General features: G+C 37.7%; 1 protein-coding gene across 42 annotated transcripts in view; it reads right to left on the bottom strand.

The window, feature by feature from the left end:
- The window catches only part of LOC143964452 (protocadherin gamma-C5-like), a 568154-nt gene that overhangs the window by 126227 nt on the left and 420739 nt on the right, over positions 1-21188 (bottom strand). For 2 of the 42 annotated variants that reach the window (XM_077474219.1, XM_077474225.1), the window contains exon 1: positions 12185-14769. The exons of 38 other annotated variants lie outside the window; for them this stretch is intronic. In XM_077474219.1, the coding sequence (XP_077330345.1) occupies positions 12185-14611 (2427 nt within the window). In that variant the 5' untranslated portion in view covers positions 14612-14769. Of the gene's footprint in view, positions 1-5069; positions 7668-12184; positions 14770-21188 lie in introns of those variants that run through there. 2 more of the 42 variants (XM_077474218.1, XM_077474224.1) reach the window with 1 other exon arrangement.

Here is a 21188-nt window from a genome sequence, read left to right as displayed (position 1 = left end):
CTGGGTTTTGGGATTTTGGCTGTGCGAGTGTCCGGAACTGTGATGACATTAGCTCTGAGTTCTGGCACGGTGCTCTAAAGCTGTGGCTATGCTGGACCTTCAGAGCACATGAGCCGGTGATGTCACAAGCTGAACAAAGTGTGAATATCTCCTAAACGTTGCCGTTTAGGAGATATTCATTTTACCAGCAGGTACTCAATATTATAGGCTTACCTGTAGGTTAAATCAAAAAGAGGCCTTTACTACCACTTTAAGCTGTATTTGGTATAACAGGACAGCACAAATTTTTGGACTGATACAGTAACAATGGATTCTGGCATCTAATATTTTGCATGTGTTATGCTGGCCATACACGGTTCGAATTTCAAAAGAATTTTCTTTCGAAAATCGTGTGTCAAAGAATTTTCGTATGAATTTCACACCATTAGTGGGCTGTAGCAACAGCCGATTTTCGTGTGGAAATCAAATTTGAGAAATCGGACATGTTGGATATTTTTTGAACGATTTCCTAATCAGTGATGGGAGAATCGTGTGAGAAATGTAACAAGAAAAGAAAATTTACGGAGAGAAAAGAAGATTCCAGGCCACGAAAATTCTTTTCTGTAGCAACAGGTGAAATTGAAGGCTTGGTTCGCCGAATTTCGAAAATCAATGGTGTCACCATCGGGTCACAAATAAAACCTAATTTTCTGATTTTGAAAAGAAAATTAGTTCGAAATTCGACCATATATGGCCTGCATTATTGATATTTTTTTAACCCATACATTTAGCTTAAATTCAGCATGAGCACTCCAATCTGATTCCAGCTGCTGGTACTGCCATGTGCCTTGTCTGATGGTGACAACACAAGCACCTGTAACCCTCCTCCTCACTGGTATCATCCTCCTACTTCTTGGGACCAGCAGCCCCCCCCCCCCAAACATTCCACAGTATATGCAGTGACCCAGGTTAAACACTGTTATGCACGTTGTAAACTGCAGCTCATAATTGAAGGACAAAGGACTATTCTACACAATTGGGAGGTTTACTAAGACAAAAAACCCTCACAGCTGATGTATATAATTAAAAACATTCGTAGTTCTTGTGAAAAAATATCCATCATCTGTAATTTAACTACATCACAAGACCTGCATGTGTTGTACATATACGGACATCAAGCAAACCTGCTCAACAAAGAAAAAGTAAATTAAAACATTTAAAAATGAAGAAAAATTACCTAAAACACATTGCTTAATAAATAGAGAGGGTTTGCATTTCACTTCCATTAATTCTGAAGATAAATCTTTATTTTCATGAACTCTCCTGAATGAATAACAATTAGAATGATAATTTTTAATAATAATTTGTATATGTTCTCCAAAAATAACGCAACGCCCTTCTTCAAAGGACAACTGTACCTTTGCTTGAAATCTTATTGAGTATTGTAAGGTATTGTAAAGCTCATTTATTTAATTAGCAATATAAATGTTATATCTTTTTTCACACAAATTGTTAAACTACATTTTGCCATGGTGTGAGTAATTTATCTCTGTTGCTAAAATCACAGGGAGTACTATTTTGTACTCTACAAGTCCTTGTATTTAAAGGGGTTGTAAAGCTAATATTTTTTGGGCAATATCTAATCTATATGCTATATAGATCATGAATCTAGCTGTTATTTCTGCCGAAATTACTGTTAGATAAATAAGCTTTATCAGCACTTTCTCCTTTCCTCTCTGTGTGTTCTCCTCAACTTCTGGGTTTTCAAGTGTGCTCCCTGCAGCAACATCACGGCTTCAAAAAACTACAATTCCCTTGAAGCTTAGCGGCATCGCGCATGCGTAGTGCCGCTTTTTTGTTGTGTGAGGATGATCCTGAGCCACACTTCATCTTCATCAAAAAAGGAGGCAGAGTAGGGCGGGGTAAAGGCAGGGCTGTGCTGATACGGTCATTCAGATTACAATAGCAAGGCACGGGAGGCGGAGCTACAGTGTCTCAGACACGCCTACGGCTCCCCTGCCTCCCGTACCTGTGAACGCACACAGCATCTCCCCGCAGGGATGTAGTCTCAAGGGAGGGGGCGAGCACACTGACTAACCCCCAGCCAGAATGGATCAGATGATGGGGGTAAGTGAAACAACAGTACACTACCTTAAAGGAACATATTTAGAAAATAAAAAGCATACCTTTACAACCCCTTTAATGCATCTGAGGGAACACAGTCAACCAATCAGATAACAGGTGGACAGGGTGAACAGAAGGTATTTGATTGCTTGAAGCTCCAAAAATCTTGTTGCATACTGGGTAGCATTTCCTGTATACTTTTTTTCCTCTAAAAGAACCTGAATGTTCAGTTAGTTGTAAGCTGCCAACATTTTGATTGATGTTATCAATAGAGTTAAGTTAAGCAGACCATAGAAAAATCTTAACTTATGTGGAAAATGTATAACATTGGTATTACTGATTTAATACGTGTGCTAGACTTACTACAGTATTGATTTTTATACAGAGTTGCAGTAGTCCTTTAAATGACTATTCACTCAAAATCAATATATTTTAATTTTTTATGGGGGCTGGACAATCAACTGAAAGTTTCTATATTTCTCAGTGACCCTATCGGTCATATATCTGCACTTGATTTCCTAAGTCCGCACACATGCTGTGGCTGTTATGAGAGGCTCCTGTATATCCTGCTGGATCTTTAATTATTCTGTATGGTGGGGAATACAGCTGGAGGTACTGGAACATACAAAGGATGAAATAAACACCCAAAACTCCCAGATAAACAGAAACAGAATAAGAATTATAGAAATTAGATTTTACTATTGAGGTATCCAAAATGCTTAAGAAGTCAGGTGATATTATCCTGAGATATAAACTTTCATTGCACCACCAGCCACTATGCATTACAGTACAAAAACATTTCTGAATAGCAGTATATTTGATGATTAAAACAACCTTCATAAATCACAGAGGAAAACAGAATAAAGGGGACCACAGTCTCATCCTGCAATTAGTTAGAGCAGGGAAGGTTTGTATTAGGGACAGAAGAGAGGAGGTATTGAACACACAGTAATCACAGCCTTGAACCTTATAATTCATTTCACTTGACAAGAATTAAAGCATAAGCAATCTTTTACAGGTGGAGATTCCAATGTAGTTAAAAAAAAACAAAAAAAAAACACTCACAGTTCTTTATTGCTCAAGGTACCAGCTATGCAATGACACACTAAAGCTGGCCAGGGGTGGATCTAAATTTTGCCTGTTCAGCAGGGACCAGTATAATTTGAATCTGCCTGTGCTCATTCCTGCCTGATAGAAGTAAATCTAATAATCGAATGGGACTGTTGGAAAACTTTCCTTTGATCAGTGCTTGCAGTCGGTTGCAGCACTATCAGTCTATTTTGAAAGCGGAGGAGTCTCCACTGAAAGAATATAATAGCACATATTGAAGACTTGCTCCATCCATCTCGCATATGTCGATGGGAGAATCTGTACATGTTACTTTTTTTTTTTGGATCGGCCTGTAGGCTGATTCCAAAAAAAAAACTATCCTGCAACTATAGGCATCCCAGTATTTATCTTTTCAGACAGCGATTCCCTGAAATGTAAAAGCCATCCTAGTGGCCGATTAGCCACTGGAGTGCTTTTACATGCGGCAGGAGGAGGGGGGACATCCCCTCCTGCTGCCTGTAAAATCAATCCAACATCACCTCTCTGGGCCCTCGCATGTGATCCCATCTCTATGACCAGGGAAGGGCATTTGCCGCACTGGTATATGTAAACAATTCCATCTTTTTAACTGGAAAGCAGAGATCAATTTTTTTTACCTCATCCTTTCCAGGGTAGTGGAGAGATTTGGGTTATTATAGACCTCAGATGTCTCCACAAGATGTCTCCTCAGATGTCTCTCCTCTGTATCTCTAAATTGGTAACCTGTAAATATCTTTAAAGCACCACTTTTACGTACCATACTTTGGCACCATTCCACAATTTGCACAATTTTAAAGCATAATATGTTAGGTATCTATTTACTCAGCGTGACATCGTCTTTTATATTTTACAAAAGAATTGTGTTATAATTCGTTTTTTTTTGCATTATAATTCATTAACTCTTTAATGCATAGTGGTCACTACAGTCGGCAGCTATTTAAAATCCGTTCTCTTGTGAATGCATCGGTTCTGATTGTATAGTTGCATATCACCCATTACAATGGATGCTAGCATGTCACACTGTACTCTGCCACCCACTGGGAAGCCATTGTAAGAGCAAGAAAAATATCTCAAAACCAAGATGGCTGAAAGAAATCCAGAAAGGCTGAGCAGCTTAGGAATATCTTGCCAATGCTTCTATAAGAGAAAACCCTTGGAGATAATACAAATATGGTGACCTCAAGTAACACCTAAGAAAACATATTGTAATTCAGTTTTACTAGTATTGATTTTATCTTTGGATGGAAATTACAATTAATCATCTGTCCACTAAATTGGACATGCATCACTGATTATAATTCAGCTTTTTTCTGCCCCTAAATGACCCTGCCTCCAAACTCTCTAAATGCATGGGCGTTTAGAAAAAAGAAGAAAAAAGTAAAACGCCATATGCCCCTAGAAGCAGCATTAAAAACATCCAATGTGAATGAGGCCTAATATATCCTTATATTTTCTAGAGCTCAAGTGCAGAGTGTGATAGAAAGGCCTTAATGATAGTGGAGAAAATACCATCTAAATTGTTTCTTCTGTTAAAACCTCAAATGCATGCTGCAGTCCAAAGAGTAAAAAAACACTAAGGAAAAATAATCCTGACTCTGACTCGGGTAAATTAGGGTTATTACATAGACCAATAGACAACTGATATACAATGATATGGCATTGTAAATATAAGCTATAAAGACAGGTGGAGCAAACAGTAGATCATTAAAATAAACAAATATTAATAAGCCTCGTTCAATCTAATAGCTTATTGTGGAAAACAGGGATACCAAACTGAATATATGATTTTAAGTATGGTACAAGCTAAAATGTTTCATTGCAAAATATAATATAAAAACATAAATGATATAAAATAAACATAAATTACAGAATCTCACCTGATGTGTTTCATTACACCAACTGTCAGAAGTGTGTTTGGGGTCTGCTATATTAGAATCAGTTTGAAACTTTAAAAGTGTTGAGTCAGGGATATTTGTTGTAGGAAAGCAAGGTGCATAACAAGATCCTGGAGGTTCTGGAGGAGCCATCCTCACTTCCATGTATTTTAATGTCCCATCTGTGTTCAGGTAAAGTGTTGGTTTATACTGATCCATATAGGACACAGGGAGAGATTTGTTTGGAAAACAAGAACCACAACTGCTGTCATAATTCTTTCTAAGGCACCTTACCAATAATATCACAAATGTTACCAAGGAAACCAAACTGATGGCTACTAGAGAAATAATAAGGTATAAGGTCAAATTTGGTGTTGATTTCGAATGTGTAAGAAAATCATGAGATTTGGGGCTTTCCTGAGCAATATTCTCCATTATATTTACAATCAGAGTGACTGTAGAGGACAGTGAAGGCTCCCCATGGTCACTGACAGAAATGACAAGTCGATGTTCTGTGTTATCCGTCTCCTGTAATCCCCGCAGTGTTCTGACTTCTCCTGTATATTCAGAGATGTGAAATAAAGCTGGACTGCCAGACCGAAGAAGACTATATGTGAGCCAGGCATTGTGCCCAGAATCCAGATCCACTGCAGATACTTTACTGACTAAATATCCAGCAGACGCAGATCTGGGAATGGTCTCTTGTGCCATGACTTCCCCTGAGTTCTCTGGGTATAATATAGAGGGATAATTGTCATTTGTATCCTGAATAAATAGGAAGACCGAAACATTGGAAAATAGCTTTGGGGAGCCAGAATCTTCCACTCTCGCAGTGATCTGTAGAACTTGGAGCTGTTCATAGTCAAAGGAGCGCTGGGCATAAATATTACCAGTGTCAGAGTTAATGTAGACAAATGAAGAGACAGGAGAGCCATCTATGTGGTTCTCCACTATGGAGTAAACAAGCTTTGCATTATCTCCCTCATCTAGATCTTCAGCAGATACTGTACACAACAGTCTGCCAGGATCATTGTTTTCTGATATGAAGGCATTGTAAGCTGACTGTAGAAATGCTGGAGGATTATCATTAACATCAGAAATAGTGATAATGATTGTAGTCTGGCTGCTTAAAGAAGGAGAGCCGAGATCAGACGCAATCAGTGTAATAGTATATTGTGAGACTTTCTCCCTGTCCAGATGTCCACTACTGACCAGTGTATAACGGTTTGACATAGGCTGGCATTTAAAGGGCACATTTGGTGATGTTTCCAGTTTAACTTCCCCATTTTTACCAGAATCCCTGTCTCTGATTGTGATAAATCCAACAATAGTCCCCACTGGAGCATTTTCAGGGACTTCATTATTCTTAGAAGTAAATACAATTTCTGGTACATTATCATTCACATCTTGCACTTCAACCTGGACAACACAACGTCCTTCTAGTTTTGGTGATCCTTTATCTACAGCTTTTACAAATAATTCATATAATTTTGCAACTTCATAATCTACAGCACCTTTTATCAATATTTCTCCAGTGATTTCATTTAAATCAAATATTTTCTTTGCTGAATTCAAAGTATGGTCATTAAATGAATATAATATTTCACTATTTGCACCCTCATCTAGATCTGTAGCATTTAGCTTCATAACAACGGTTTTCAGTGGTAAATTTTCCATTATCCCTACCTTATAGCTTGCCTGATCAAACACTGGTGCATTGTCATTAATATCTAAAACAATAATATTAATCTGAGTAGATCCTGATCGGGGAGGTTCTCCTCCATCAATAGCAAAGAGCATAAGCTTGTGTTCTGATTTCTCTTCCCTGTCCAGAATTTTCTCTAGCACTAATTCTGCAATTAAGGTTCCGTCACTGCGATATTGTTCTGATAAAGAAAAATAGGGATTTTGGTTTAATCTATAATGTCTCACACCATTTTTCCCCTCATCCAAGTCTTCAGCAGAGGGTAAAGGAAATTGAACCCCAGGGTTTGTAAACTGCTCTGTAATTGTTATTTCCTGATCAGTAACAGAGAAAATAGGATAATTATCATTAATGTCCAAAATCTCAATTTCCAGGCTGAACAGATCCAAAGGATTCTTAGCTGCAACCTCTAAATGCAGCAAACAGCTGGAGCTGGATCCACATAGGCTCTCTCTATCAATCCTCTCCTGTATAATCAGAGCTCCATGTTTCTGGTCAATAGTAAAATATTTACTGCTTCCTTCAGATCCCAAACTCAGTCTCCTTTTATTAATATCTGCCAGGTTTAAGCCCAGATCCTGAGCTATATTCCCCACAACAGTCCCTGGATCTGACTCCTCTGCAACAGAATAACGCAGCTGCCCAGAGACCCAGCCCCAGCTACAAAGGAGAAGGGAGAAAGCTACTTGCCATTTCCAAGCATTTGAGGAACATTTGCAGTCCATGTCTTTAATCCCTCTTCTGAGAATCAAGTCCTTTTGTAATCCCAGTAAGTATCCAAGTTGAGTTTAAATGATTTGTTGTATAAAAAACACCATATTTCCTGCATTGAAAACATCCACAGGGTTTTCATCGGAGCTGCAGCTCTTCTTTGTGTGTGAGAGACGAGATGGGAGGGTGAATCACTGAGCCAGGGGGAGGAGAACACATGAACAGATTCACAAGCTTTGCTTTTTAACCGTTTGGATGACTAGTCTGCCCTCTTCTGTCTAAAGATAATAACTACAACTTAATTTTAAAATGTAAATAAAATCACAAATTTTTAAGTTCAAAAGTGAAGGAAAGCAGATTTTAATGGTTTATGTAATGCATGCTATTGACACAGCTACACAAGTCTAGCCATTTGTTTGCTATTTTGAAACAAAAAAAAAAAATATAATATTTGTATAAATATATTTTAGGTTTCCCATTGTATCCATTTTAAATTTAAGATGTAAATGAAATAAAAAATAAAAATTAAAGTAAATATATAAAATACAGTGGTTCTGTTTATAACCTAAAAAGTATTTAAAGCTAGGATTTAAAAATATATAATTGTAACCAGCAATGAATATACATTTATTTAATGCCAGAATTAATTATTTCTTTAAAATAAATGATGTAAAACTAATATTTAGCAATTGATGTATTTATTAAATAAAAGCAGAATATAAACAAGATATGTCAAATATATTTATATATATATATATATATATATATATATATATATATATATATGGAAGATTTACTAAATAGGTGCGCTCAGAATCTGGTGCAGCTATGGTAGCCAACCATCTTCTTCTTTCAGCTTGTTTGATTAAGCTTTGGCAACACAACAAAACCTGGACACTGATTAGATTCTGTGCAGAGCTACACCAGATTTTACATGCTCCAGTTTTAGTAAATTACCCCCTAGGTTATTAACATTACATCTAGAGTAGACTGTGCTGCATTAAAGGCAGAGAAGGTTATGGCGACATGAAAAACGAGATCAGAAGATCACTGATGTCTGAAAAGATTAAGTGCACATGAGCTTGCCATATTTATCTATGGAGGATCATATTTGCCCCAAGTACCTCTGCCTGCACTTTCTAATGGGAGGTATGGTGTGGCCACTCTCAAGCCACTCTTCCAGGGAAAGCTGCCTCAGAGGCAAATAGAATTTTCTCTTTATCCAATCTGTATGTTCATTAGACACAGAAAAAAAGCATACCAAACAATACAGGGTGGCATTGTTTACTATTGGAGACTACAGCACAGTAGACAAGATACAAAATACCAAGCTTGCATTTCAAGATCTGTAAGCATTGGTATTCCAAGAAAAAAAAAGGCTACCAGCTGCAAATAATTGACTTAAGTGGCATGACCTTGTGTATTATAAACAGACATTAAACGTGAGCGTGATTTAGGCTAGCATTGCACTGCTCAGTTTTTTCGTTCAGCCAGCGGGCAGAATGAAGGAAACTAAACTGATTTCCCCATTCAAACAATGGATGTGGATGGGGGAGTCCTCCCCGCTGCACTACTGTATTCTGACAGCGAGGACACTGCCCTGCTGTCAGAATACACAGATGAGCATTGCAGCTCCTGATTGATTGGCTTTTACCAGTCAGAGCGATTGAACAGAAATTGATCAGTAGATCGACTACTGTTCAACTACAGTGGCCTCACATGTATATAAAATTTGTTTGGTTCCTCTTTAACCAAACACATTTTGATCCATCTATGGCCAGCCTTAGAACTATAACTGTGGGTAGAAAGGTAATGGGTAAAGCTCAGCTTCCGAATAAACATACAAATTGATACTCTATCCAATTGATTATCTTTACAGAATCGAAATATACACAATAATTGTTATGCTCATAGACATTGCTAGGGTGAATACACTACACAATAAATGAAGGCATGCTTGTATGATTAATACCCATACATGAGGCAAATCTATGCCCAGAAAAAAAAATGGTAAAAAAAAACAAAAAAAAAAGCATATACTTTGTAGATAAAGATACATTTTGAGACAGTGATGTTACACAGCAATCATTCTGGAAGACATTTTACGATCTTATAATATAGAGTGTCCATGTGTGTGCTCTGTGCTCTTGAAATAAACCTAAAGATTATTGCATAGATATGAAGCTGATTTACTACATGTGTCATTTTCAGCTTAGTGGACAGTATATTCATTTCAACGACTTTGTTTTTAGAAGTTTATTTTCTACTATATTAACCTCCCTGGCAGTGATCCCGAGTCTGGCTCGGGCTGGGATTTCAGTACCATAAGCAGTAACCCCGAGCCAGACTCGGGATCGCATTGCTGGATACAGGGAGAAGTTACTTACCTTGTCCCCTGGATCCAGCGATGTCCTCCGCACTGTGTGTTCGAGCTGTCCTCCGCTTGATTCACACAGTGCCCGAGTGCCGCCGAGCTCTGTTCCCTGCAACATTACGGCGCACGGGAGCGGAGATTGGCGCCAAATAAAAAAAAAAGTAAAAACACACAAAACACACCCAGTACTGTAATCTTACAGATTACAGTACTGTATAAAAAATTACACACCCCCTTTGTCCCTAGTGGTCTGTCCAGTGCCCTGCATGCACTTTTATATTATAAATACTGTTTTTTCTGCCTGGAATTTGGAGATTGCCCATAGCAACCAGAAAGTGTCCCTTTATGTCAAAAGTGATTTTAGACCAAATAGAAAACAGCGATAATAAATTATATTCACTTGCAGAATTGAGCGATAGCGATTTGTGGGGAAATTCGTCATCAAACACTAAATCTAATGACAGCGACAATTCTGCAAATGAGCAAATTTCAGTGTTTTTGGATTTGATTACATTATTGAATAATTTTTATTATTATTTATTATCATTATTTATTATATTATAAATTTAATCATACCCGGGATGTCTGCTAGACTCTGGTTTGAACAGATTTAAGAGAGTTATTCCTAAAAATTGCAGGCCTACAATATAAAACGCCAAATTTCCATGCACAATAATTGTACCGCTTTCAGCACCTAGAATCAGAACTAATCATACAGCCAGGGAGGTTAAGCCCCTTTAATAAGTCCCTTCTAAAAGGTTTGTTATTTTTGTATGTGTAAGCGAGGAGTGAAAGCCAATAATAAGCTTTCATAAAATCGCTAATCTCAAGATCTCATATACAACAGAAAGTATAAGTTATTTGGGTTGGATCTTGTACTTCAATTTGAAGCAGTAGATACTGTATATAACAATTTGGTGTTAAGGAGAAAATAGAGATGTTACCTAGTAAGCAAGGAAAAAAGAAGGACTCAGCAGAGCCAGATTACGCATACCCAGTTGAGCTAATAGCCTAGAGCAGAGGTGGTCAACTTTCTTAATATATGGGGTCCCAAGTGCAGCCTTTGACATGGTCAAATGGTAACACATTATATTAAATGATTGTAATACAATAGAAAACTATCAGAGACTCACAGAATGCCATAGGAGATGGTTAGAGACCACAGGTATTCTACAAGACATAGTCAGAGGCCGCAGATATGCTATAGGAGTGGTGGAAATCTGATGACATGCTTCAGGACATAATCAGAGACTGAAGACATATAATATAAGACTAATAAAGATAACCACTATTGCCGATTTTTTTATAAATCAATGCTTCTCCATTTGTACTCCCTACAACTCAATTATAAATGACTTGTACCACAGCAAGATCCACTAGTAAGGATCAGAGGAAAAAAAAACATGGTATGGGAAATGGGATGAACAGTAGAGAACAAAGTGAAAGATTTGTGTCTGCAGGGTCTTAGGGGGCTACAATTTAAGTACTAAACACTTACACTAATCATCATACATAAAATGTATGGCATTCAGTATATTATAACACATAACTTACAATGTGTACTATCTTAGGTGCCATTAGCCATGTCATTAGATGCACCAATAATAATACACTAATTGTAATTACAGAATAAATTCTTTAGTTAACTGATACACACAGCAACTAACAATTTTTATATATCAAGAAAATAAATAATAATAATAGTATAAAAATTACGAATATCATATGCAAATACATTTGGCATAATATATAAAATTGGTACTGTTGATAAAAAAAAAGTGTAGCTTTCAATGCAAAGATTCTATTTTTACAAACCATTATGTAAATACTGACCCATTATATCTGTATTTTTTTTAATAGATAAAAAAAACTCAATACAATGTGAAATATGCACTAAAAAACAGGGAAAGCACATGTACAGGGAGAGCTAGTGTCTGCATTAGGGGCCACAGACCCGCTCCTACTAGCTTGTCAAATTTTGACATGCGGCTGCATCCATGCAGCCGCTGCTTCTATGTTGCCTTCTATAGGCTGCCTGGATACAGCATACTAGCACCCATGTGAATAAGATGAAAATCCTCAAAGATGTAAAAAATAATCAACCTAAAAAGTAAAGTAAATGCACTGGCCTGTATTACCAATAGCAAACGTTCACATTTAAGGGGCCCTTTTTTAGTTCCGGTCTCAACAAAACTCACCAATCAGCATTTCTTTTCTTTTTTTATAATAACAATCCTATAATTGTATCTACAAAAACAGTCCATTGCTAAAATGTGCCATTGCAAAATAAAAAAGGATATCAATTGAACAAAAATTATAGAACCTCACCTGATGTGTTTCATTACACCAGCTGTCGGTAGTGGGCTTAGACTCTGCTATATGAGGATTACTTTGATATTTAAGTGTTGATTCTGGAATATTTGTTGTTGCAGGGAAACAAGGTGAATAACAAGATCCTGGAGGTTCTGGAGGAGCCATCCTCACTTCCATGTAATTTAATGTCCCATCTGTGTTCAGGTAAAGTGTTGGTTTATACTGATCCATATAGGACACGGGGAGAGATTTGTTTGGAAAACAAGAACCACAACTGCTGTCATAATTCTTTCTAAGGCACCTTACCAATAATATCACAAATGTTACCAAGGAAACCAAACTGATGGCTACTAGAGAAATAATAAGGTATAAGGTCATATTTTGTGTTGGTTTAGAATTTGTAAGAAAATCATGAGATTTGGGGCTTTCCTGAGCAATATTCTCCATTATATTTACAATCAGAGTGACTGTAGAGGACAGTGAAGGCTCCCCATGGTCACTGACAGAAATGACAAGTCGATGTTCTGTGTTATCCATCTCCTGTAATCCTCGCAGTGTTCTGACTTCTCCTGTATATTCAGAGATGTGAAACAAAGCTGGACTGCCAGACTGAAGGAGACTATAGGTGAGCCAGGCATTGTGCCCAGAATCCAGATCCACCGCAGATACTTTACTGACCAAATATCCAGCAGACGCAGATCTGGGAATGGTCTCTTGTGCCATGACTTCCCCTGAGTTCTCTGGGTAAAATATTGAGGGATGATTGTCATTTGTATCCTGAATAAATATGAAGACTGAAACATTGGAAGACAGCTTTGGGGATCCGGAATCTTCCACTCTCGCAGTGATCTGTAGAACTTGGAACTGTTCATAATCAAAAGAACGCTGGGCATAAATATTACCAGTGTCGGAGTTAATGTAGACAAATGAAGAGACAGGAGAGCCGTCTATGTGACTCTCCACTATGGAGTAAATGAGCTTTGCATTATCTCCCTCATCTGGATCTTCAGCAGATACTGTACACAACAGTCTGCCGGGCTCATTGTTTTCTGATATGAAGGCATTGTAAGCAGACTGTAGAAATGCTGGAGGATTATCATTAACATCAGAAATATTAATGATGATTGTAGTCTGGCTGCTTAAAGAAGGAGAGCCGAAATCAGAAGCGATCAGTGTAATAGTATATTGTGAGACTTTCTCCCTGTCCAGGTGCCCACTAGTGACCAGTGTATAACGGTTTGACATAGGCTGGTATTTAAAGGGTACATTTGGTGGTATTATCAGTTTAACCTCCCCATTTTTACCAGAATCCTTGTCTCTGATTGTGATAAATCCAACAATAGTCCCCACTGGAGCATTTTCATGGACTTCGTTATTTTTTGAAGTAAATACAATTTCTGGTACATTATCATTTACATCTTGCACTTCAATCTGGACAACACAACGTCCTTCTCGTCTTGGTGATCCTTTATCAACAGCCTTCACAAATAATTCATACAAGTTTGCAACTTCATAATCTACAGCCCCTTTTATCAATATTTCACCAGTGTTTTCATTTAAATCAAATATTTTCTTTGCTGAATTCAAAGTATGATCATCAAATGAATATAGTATTTCACTATTTGCACCCTCATCCAGGTCTGTAGCATTTAGCGTCAAAACAACTGTGTTTAGAGGTAGATTTTCCATTAACCCTACCTTATAGCTTGCCTGATCAAACACCGGTGCATTGTCATTAATATCTAAAACAATAATATTAATCTGTGTAGATCCTGATCGGGGAGGTTCTCCTCCATCAATGGCAGACAGAATAAGCTTGTGTTCTGATTTCAATTCCCTGTCTAGATTTTTCTCTAGTACTAGCTCTGCAATCAAAGTCCCATCTCTGCGATGTTTTTCTGATAAAGAAAAATAAGGATTTTGATTTAAGCTATAATGTCTCACACCATTTTTACCCACATCCAAGTCTTCAGCAGAGGGCAAAGGAAATTGTACGCCAGGATTGGTTAACAGTTCTATAATTTTTATTTCCTGATTAGTTACAGAGAAAACAGGATAATTATCATTAATGTCCAAAATCTCAATTTCCAGGCTGAACAGCTCCAAAGGATTCTCAGCTGCAACCTCTAAATGCAGCAAACAGCTGGGGCTGGATCCACATAGGCTCTCTCTATCAATCCTCTCCTGTATAATCAGAGCTCCATATTTCTGGTCAATAGTAAAATATTTACTGCTCCCATCAGATCCCAAACTCAGTCTCCTTTTATTAATATCTGCCAGATTTAAGCCCAGGTTCTGGGCTATATTGCCCACAACAGTCCCTTGCTCAGACTCCTCTGCAACAGAATAACGCAGCTGCCCAGAGACCCAGCCCCAGCTACAAAGGAGAAGGGAGAAAGCTACTTGCCATTTCCAAGCATTTGAAGAACATTTGCAGTCCATGTCTTTAATCCCTCTTCTGAGAATCAAGTCCTTTTGTAATCCCAGTAAGTATCCAAGTCGAGTTTAAATGATTTGTTGTATAAAAAACACCATATTTCCTGCATTGAAAACATCCACAGGGTTTTCATCGGAGCTGCAGCTCTTCTTTGTGTGTGAGAGAAGAGATGGGAGGGTGAATCACTGAGCCAGGGGGAGGAGAACACAGCGTTCATGAACTGAATCACAAGCTTTGCTGTTTAACTGTTTGGATGACTAGTCTGCCCTCTTCTGTTTAAAGATAACAACTACAACTTAATTTTAAGATTGAAGCAAAAACACTGATTTTTCAATGAAAAAATTATGAAAAACGTATTGTTTACATATATCAGTTATTATTAAATAAATGATAGGGATTGGTCATATAAGGGATAAAATATAGCAATTCTGTTTATAGATTTGCATGTATTTAATGCTAGTGTTTGAAAAATAAATACATATAAAATAAATACAATATAAATTATGTAACAGTTAGCAATGTGTTTAAAAAAAAAAAAAAACTGTCATTGTGGTTTTCTATTAAAAAGTCTGGGGAAATAGATAAAAAATAAAATAGAAAAAATTGTAGGACTTTAAGTTAGTGCAATGTGCTATATTACTGGAATTTTACATAAAATATATATATAGATAGATATATCTATAGATATCTATATATCGATATTTCTATCTATCTATCTATCTATCTATCTATCTATCTATCTATCTATCTATCTATCTATCTATCTATCTATCTATCTATCTATCTGTCTATCTATCTATATATACATATACATATATATATATATATATATACACACAGTATGCTGTGAGAGTGTGGTTCTCTATTATGGTGTATGTTGCTCAACTAGGTAGATTGAGGGACTCCAGGATGCTAGTTCATTTTGGAGGAAACTGTTTTTGTTAGTGTCATCGGTACTGGTTTGGGAGCGTTTCTTAGTGATCTGGATAGGATGAAATCTCAAGTCCTGTGACCAGGTTTTGGGCATAGCCGGCACACTGTGCAGGTGTGCGTGGGTTTTTTGTAGCCTTAGGACCGTTGCTCTGGGATTCACATTTCCAAGGAGTCCAGGTGTGTACAAGGGAGCATTCAGAGGGGTCCATATTTGCACTGGAATAGACAGAGACCCGAGCCTGAGGGCCAGAGCAGCAAGGGGCTGCTAACCATGCAGACAGAGTTGGGAAAAAAATGTGAGCCAGCAAGCCCTTAAAGTGGCATAACTGGCATAGACTCTACTCACTGGTAAGCACTACAATGAGCTAAACAGCCCCCAAACTTTAATATATATATACATATATATATACAAGGGTTCTTCAAAAAGTTTCCACACTATTTTTAACTCTTTATATTAAGCATTTTAAAAACAAATTACATAAATGTTCTACATAGTCACCTTCCTTTGCTATGCATTTTTCCCAGTGTCCTACCAGCTTTTTAATGGCATCAGCAAAAAATGTTTTTATTGAGCACATAGCCACTGATGCACCGATGCTTTCACATCATCATCCCGTGAAAATCTTCTTCCCCTAAAGCTTCTTTGAGCAGTCAAAAAAGGTGGAAATTGGATGACAATAAATCCAGACTATAAGCTAGGTGCTCAATAAATTCCCACTTCAATTGTCTGAGGGTTGCCAGTGCATGGACTGCAGTGTGGGGACCAGCGCTGTCATGTAACAGCACAATTCCCCATGATGTCCTCGTTGTTCCTATTTGGTGCAATTTATACGTTTCACAGCCAATCTTCACCACAGTGTACTAAACTGCAAGGTCAGCCAGCTTGCCAGACAAACTAGTCACATGATGCTCTCAGACACAACCAATTATTACTCCTTCCACCCTCACTGTTTTCAACGAAAATATAAAAGTGAAGAAACTTTTTGAAGACCCTATATCAGTCACACCCAGCCTGCATTTTTCAACTTTTTGATTAGAGTTTGAACACTGCTGATTGGCATTCTCAATTCCTTGAATATCTTTTTATATCCCTTTCCTGTTTTATACAGTTCAACTACCTTTTCCTGCAGATCCTTTGACAATTATTTTTTCTTTCCTCGTGACTCAGAATCCATAAATATCAGTGCAGCACTGGATAAAAGATGCGAGGGTCTGTCAGGAGTCCAGAAATCCATTGACCTTTTATACACACACACTAATTGCAAGCAAACAGATCACAGGTGAGGATGGTTACCTTAAGGCTGGGTTCACACTGCTGCGGGTGGGAGATCCAGATGGGATTCGCACCGCACTGCAGTGCAAATCACATCCGATCTCTGTAGCGATGCGAGTTCAGCCATACAGATAGTATGGCTGAATTCGCATCGCACCCGCCGCAAACTCGCACAGGACCCTTTTCTTGGTCCGCAGCAGAATCGGATCGCATGGGTGTTCACACCATGCGATCCGATTCCTGTCCGAGTTTGCAGATCGCACTGCGATATGCGGACTGGTCTGGGGGTGTCATTAAGATTTCATTGACACTCCCAGCAGTCCGCATAGGGCAGTGTGAACTGCCGGCGGGAGGCATGCGATGCGGGAAAACGCCGCGGATTCGCGGCGTTCCCGCATCGCTATGGTGTGAACCCAGCCTTAATATCCATTCAAACTCCATTGTGTCCGCTTGTGTGCGTGTTTTCAGGCCAAAATCACCAGGGTATGTAAGCTTTTGATCAGAGTCATCAGAGGGGATATTCTTTTCACTTAGTGAATGAGGTGAAGCTCCTTCCATCATCCAATCATGTGAAAGTACCAATATTGTTTTTTTTTATTTTCCTTGTCTGTGATTGAGTGTTCTTTGCAAAGTGATTTCCTCCCTATTCTGAGTTAAGTGAAAATACCCTTGAAAAGGTAAAACTCCTTTACAAAATGAACAGCCTGTTCACCTTTAGTAAATCTATTGCAATGTGTAAATATTCTGAAAACGAGTATCGCGTCTAAGCAAAAATATCAATGAATATTTTATCAAATGGATTACCTTTAAAATTCAAAATATGCACAATTATCAATTGTATTTAGAAACGTTATGAAAATGATTTGTTCCTGTAGTTATATGCATACCGTGGTTAAATACACTTCATAATAAAGTAGAGCACACTTGTTTTCTAGGCACAGACATAAAGCAAATCTACAGTACAGCACAAAGTTAAAGGAATAAAAAACCACAATGCACTTTGTTGATCAAACTATAGCACAAAAAAGCTTTCAGAAATCCTCTAGTCCCTACTACTGCAAGTTCTCAAATGCTACAGAAGGTATGATAGGGAATTTGGGGCAGATCCTGTAATAAAAACTGAAGCAGTGGACTTCCCTGTTCTGTTCTGACAGGAGTGACAGATTGTGTGTTCCTATTAGCTAGGAACCATGATCTGTCACGTCCTGTAGTTAGTCCCTCCCCCTTCAGTTAGAATCACCTCCCAGGGAACACAGTTATCCCCTTCACTGCCCCTAGTGTTAACCCCTTCACTGCCAGTGACATTTTTACAGTAATCGATGCATTTTTAATCACACTGATTGCTGTATTAAATATGTGTCAAAATTGTCCCATAATGTCACAGTCACGATAAAAAGTGCAGATCACCACCATTACTAGTAAAAAATAAAATAATAATAAAAATGCTATAAATTTAGCACCTATTTTGTAGACGCTATAACTTTTGTGCAAACCATTCAATACATGCTTATTGCGATTTTTTTTACCAAAAATATGTAGAAGAAAACATATCAGCCTAAACAGAGGAAAAACATTGTTTTATATATGTTTTTGGGGGATATTTATTAAAGCAAAAATTAAAAAATAATGCGTTTTTTTAAAAATTATCACTTCTTTTTGTTTATAGCGCAAAAAATTTGAACCACAAAGGCAATCAAATACCACCAAAAGAAAGCTCTATTTGTAGGAAAAAAGAACATAAATTTTGTTTGGGTACAACATTGCATGACTGCGCAATTGTCAGTTAAAGTGATGCAGTGCCGAAACGCAAAAAGTGCTCTGGTCAGGAAGGAGGTAAATTCTTCAGGGGTTGAAGTGGTTAAGTAAGACTCCAGTGGAATCCGAACCAGATCATGCATACCAAGTATAAACAGTCTAGAGAATATACTGGCCTGAGTAAGCATCTCAGTAAAGAAGACAGACAACTGACTGCAAGGGCTTCGAGGGCCACACAATAATCCCCCGGTCCACAAGTTCAGCACCAAGGGCCTAAAGTCAAAGCAGACTGCACATACATTGTTGTGTGAGTTCCAGGCTGCCATGATACCTACCGATAGCACTCAACTGGGTCTTTATTACTGCTTTCTTATCACTATGCACATTTGGGAAAGTATCCTATAACTATGGTTTGCTCATTTCTGGCTCCGATTCTCTGTTTGTCTTTTTGGTTGTCTCAATATGGTTGTGTTTCTTTCTCAGTAAAAAATTTGAACAGTCTCTCTGTGCCAGTATAGTAATGTTAACATGGTCATGCGTACAATTCTATGATGTGGACATTGATTTGATCCCAAAATAAAAACCCTGGATCCATAGACATAATATTGTGTTTTAAGATTTATGAACAATGAGATTTGCTGCTTTGTCACATTTTATAGTTTTCTGACTATTTTTAGGCAGATTTCTTTAATCACTGTTACATATTGCAATTTTAAAAGTCAGACAAGCTCCATTCATAAATTGTATATTTTTCTGCAGACTACACAACTCTGCATGCATACTTTAAAAAATGCTGCAATTCACCAATTTGTTCATGTCTTTGGATTTCAGACTAATTCTGTCATTTTCAAATGTGGTTAAAGGGTATATCAGTCCCATGATTTTGAGAAAATATTTGAGCCAAACCTGTTTATTTGTGTAGTGAGAAGACACCCCTGCTGTTGGTCTTGGAAAACAGTATGAGAGTAAATAGAAAATATTCAATGCAGAGAGAAAAAAAAAACATGTGACAGTTGGACACTGAGTTGTCAAAAATTTAAAATTCAGCCCCAAGTGGAATGCCACGTCACACATTCAACAAACACAACCTTAAAGTTCATCAATTTTACTAAAGTATTTTAGAAAATTTGACTAAAGCATAAGAGAAGATTTTAGACAACAGGATAGTTGAAATGTTTATGCTGACCATCATACAGGCAATTTCTAGCATTTAGAAATGTATAACAAATCCCATATATCTGTTAACTTTACTAGGTGCCATTAGCTATGCCATTTGATGTGACCACTGATACAGTATACTAATTATAAATTAAGTGATGTAATCAGCTGATAGTCACAATAAATACAACATTTTATATAGCAAAAATATAAACAATAATAATATAATGATTTCATAATTGCTATTCATATCGTATGCAAATATATTCGGGAAAAATATATAAAATTGGCAAGAACTGATATTTAAAGAAAATGACTACTAGCGTTTTAAAAATTGTAAATATAATATTTTGATAATTACACATTTTAATTTAGACCTATTATATATACACTGATCAAAATTATAAACGCAACACTTTTGTGTTTGCCCCTATTTATCATGAGCTGAACTTAAAGATCTACAACTTTTTTTATGTAAACAAAAGGCCTATTTCTCGCAAATATTGTTCACAAATTTGTCTAAATCTGTGTCAGTGAGCACTTCTCCTTTGCTGAGATAATCCATCCACCTCACAGGTGTGCCATATCAAGATCCTGATTAGACAGCATGATTATTGCACAGGTGTGCCTTACGCTGGCCACAATAAAAGGCCACTCTGAAATGTGCAGTTTTATCAGACAGCACAATGTCACAGATGTCACAAGTTTTGAGTGCAGCAGAGCTGTTTCCCTTGAATTGAATGTTAATTTCTCTACCATTAGCCTTCTCCGAACACATTTCAAAGAATTTGACAGTACATGTAACCGGCCCCACAACCACAGACCATGTGTAACCACACCAGCCTAGATCCTTCATATCCAGCTTCACCTCCAAGATTGTCTGAGACCAGCGACCCAGACAGCTGCTGCAACAATCAGTTTGCATAACCAAAAAATTTCTGCACAAACTGTCAGAAACCGTCTGAGGGAAGCTCATCTGCATGCTTGTCGTCCTCATCGCTGTCTCGACCTGATTGCAATTCGTTGTTGTAACCGACTTGAGTGAGCAAATGCTCACATTCAATGGCTTCTGGCACTTAAGAGAGGTGTTCTCTTCATGGATGAATCCCGATATTCAATGTACAAGACAGATGGCAGACAGCGTGTATAACGTTGTGTGGGCGAGTGATTTGCTGAAGCCAATGTCATGGATCGAGTGGCCTATGATGGCGGGGGAGTGCATTTTATTGATGACATTTTGAATGCACAGAGATATCGTGACGAGATCCTGAGGCCCATCATTGTGCCATTAATCTACGACCATCACCTCATGTTGCAGCATGATAATGCACCTCCCCATGTTGCAAGGATCTGTACACAATTCCTGGAAGCTGAAAACATTCCAGTTCTTGCATGGACAGCACACTCACCGACATGTAACCCATTGAGCATGTTTGGGATACTCTGGATCGGCGTATACGGCA

This window comes from Lithobates pipiens, unplaced genomic scaffold (assembly GCF_037356315.1).
Source record: "Lithobates pipiens isolate NorthernLeopardFrog02 unplaced genomic scaffold, aLitPip1_a1.2 Scaffold_8, whole genome shotgun sequence".
Classification (NCBI taxonomy): domain Eukaryota; kingdom Metazoa; phylum Chordata; class Amphibia; order Anura; family Ranidae; genus Lithobates; species Lithobates pipiens.
The sequence above is the reverse complement of the archived record's forward strand: the minus strand, read 5'-3'. Positions and strand labels throughout refer to the sequence as shown.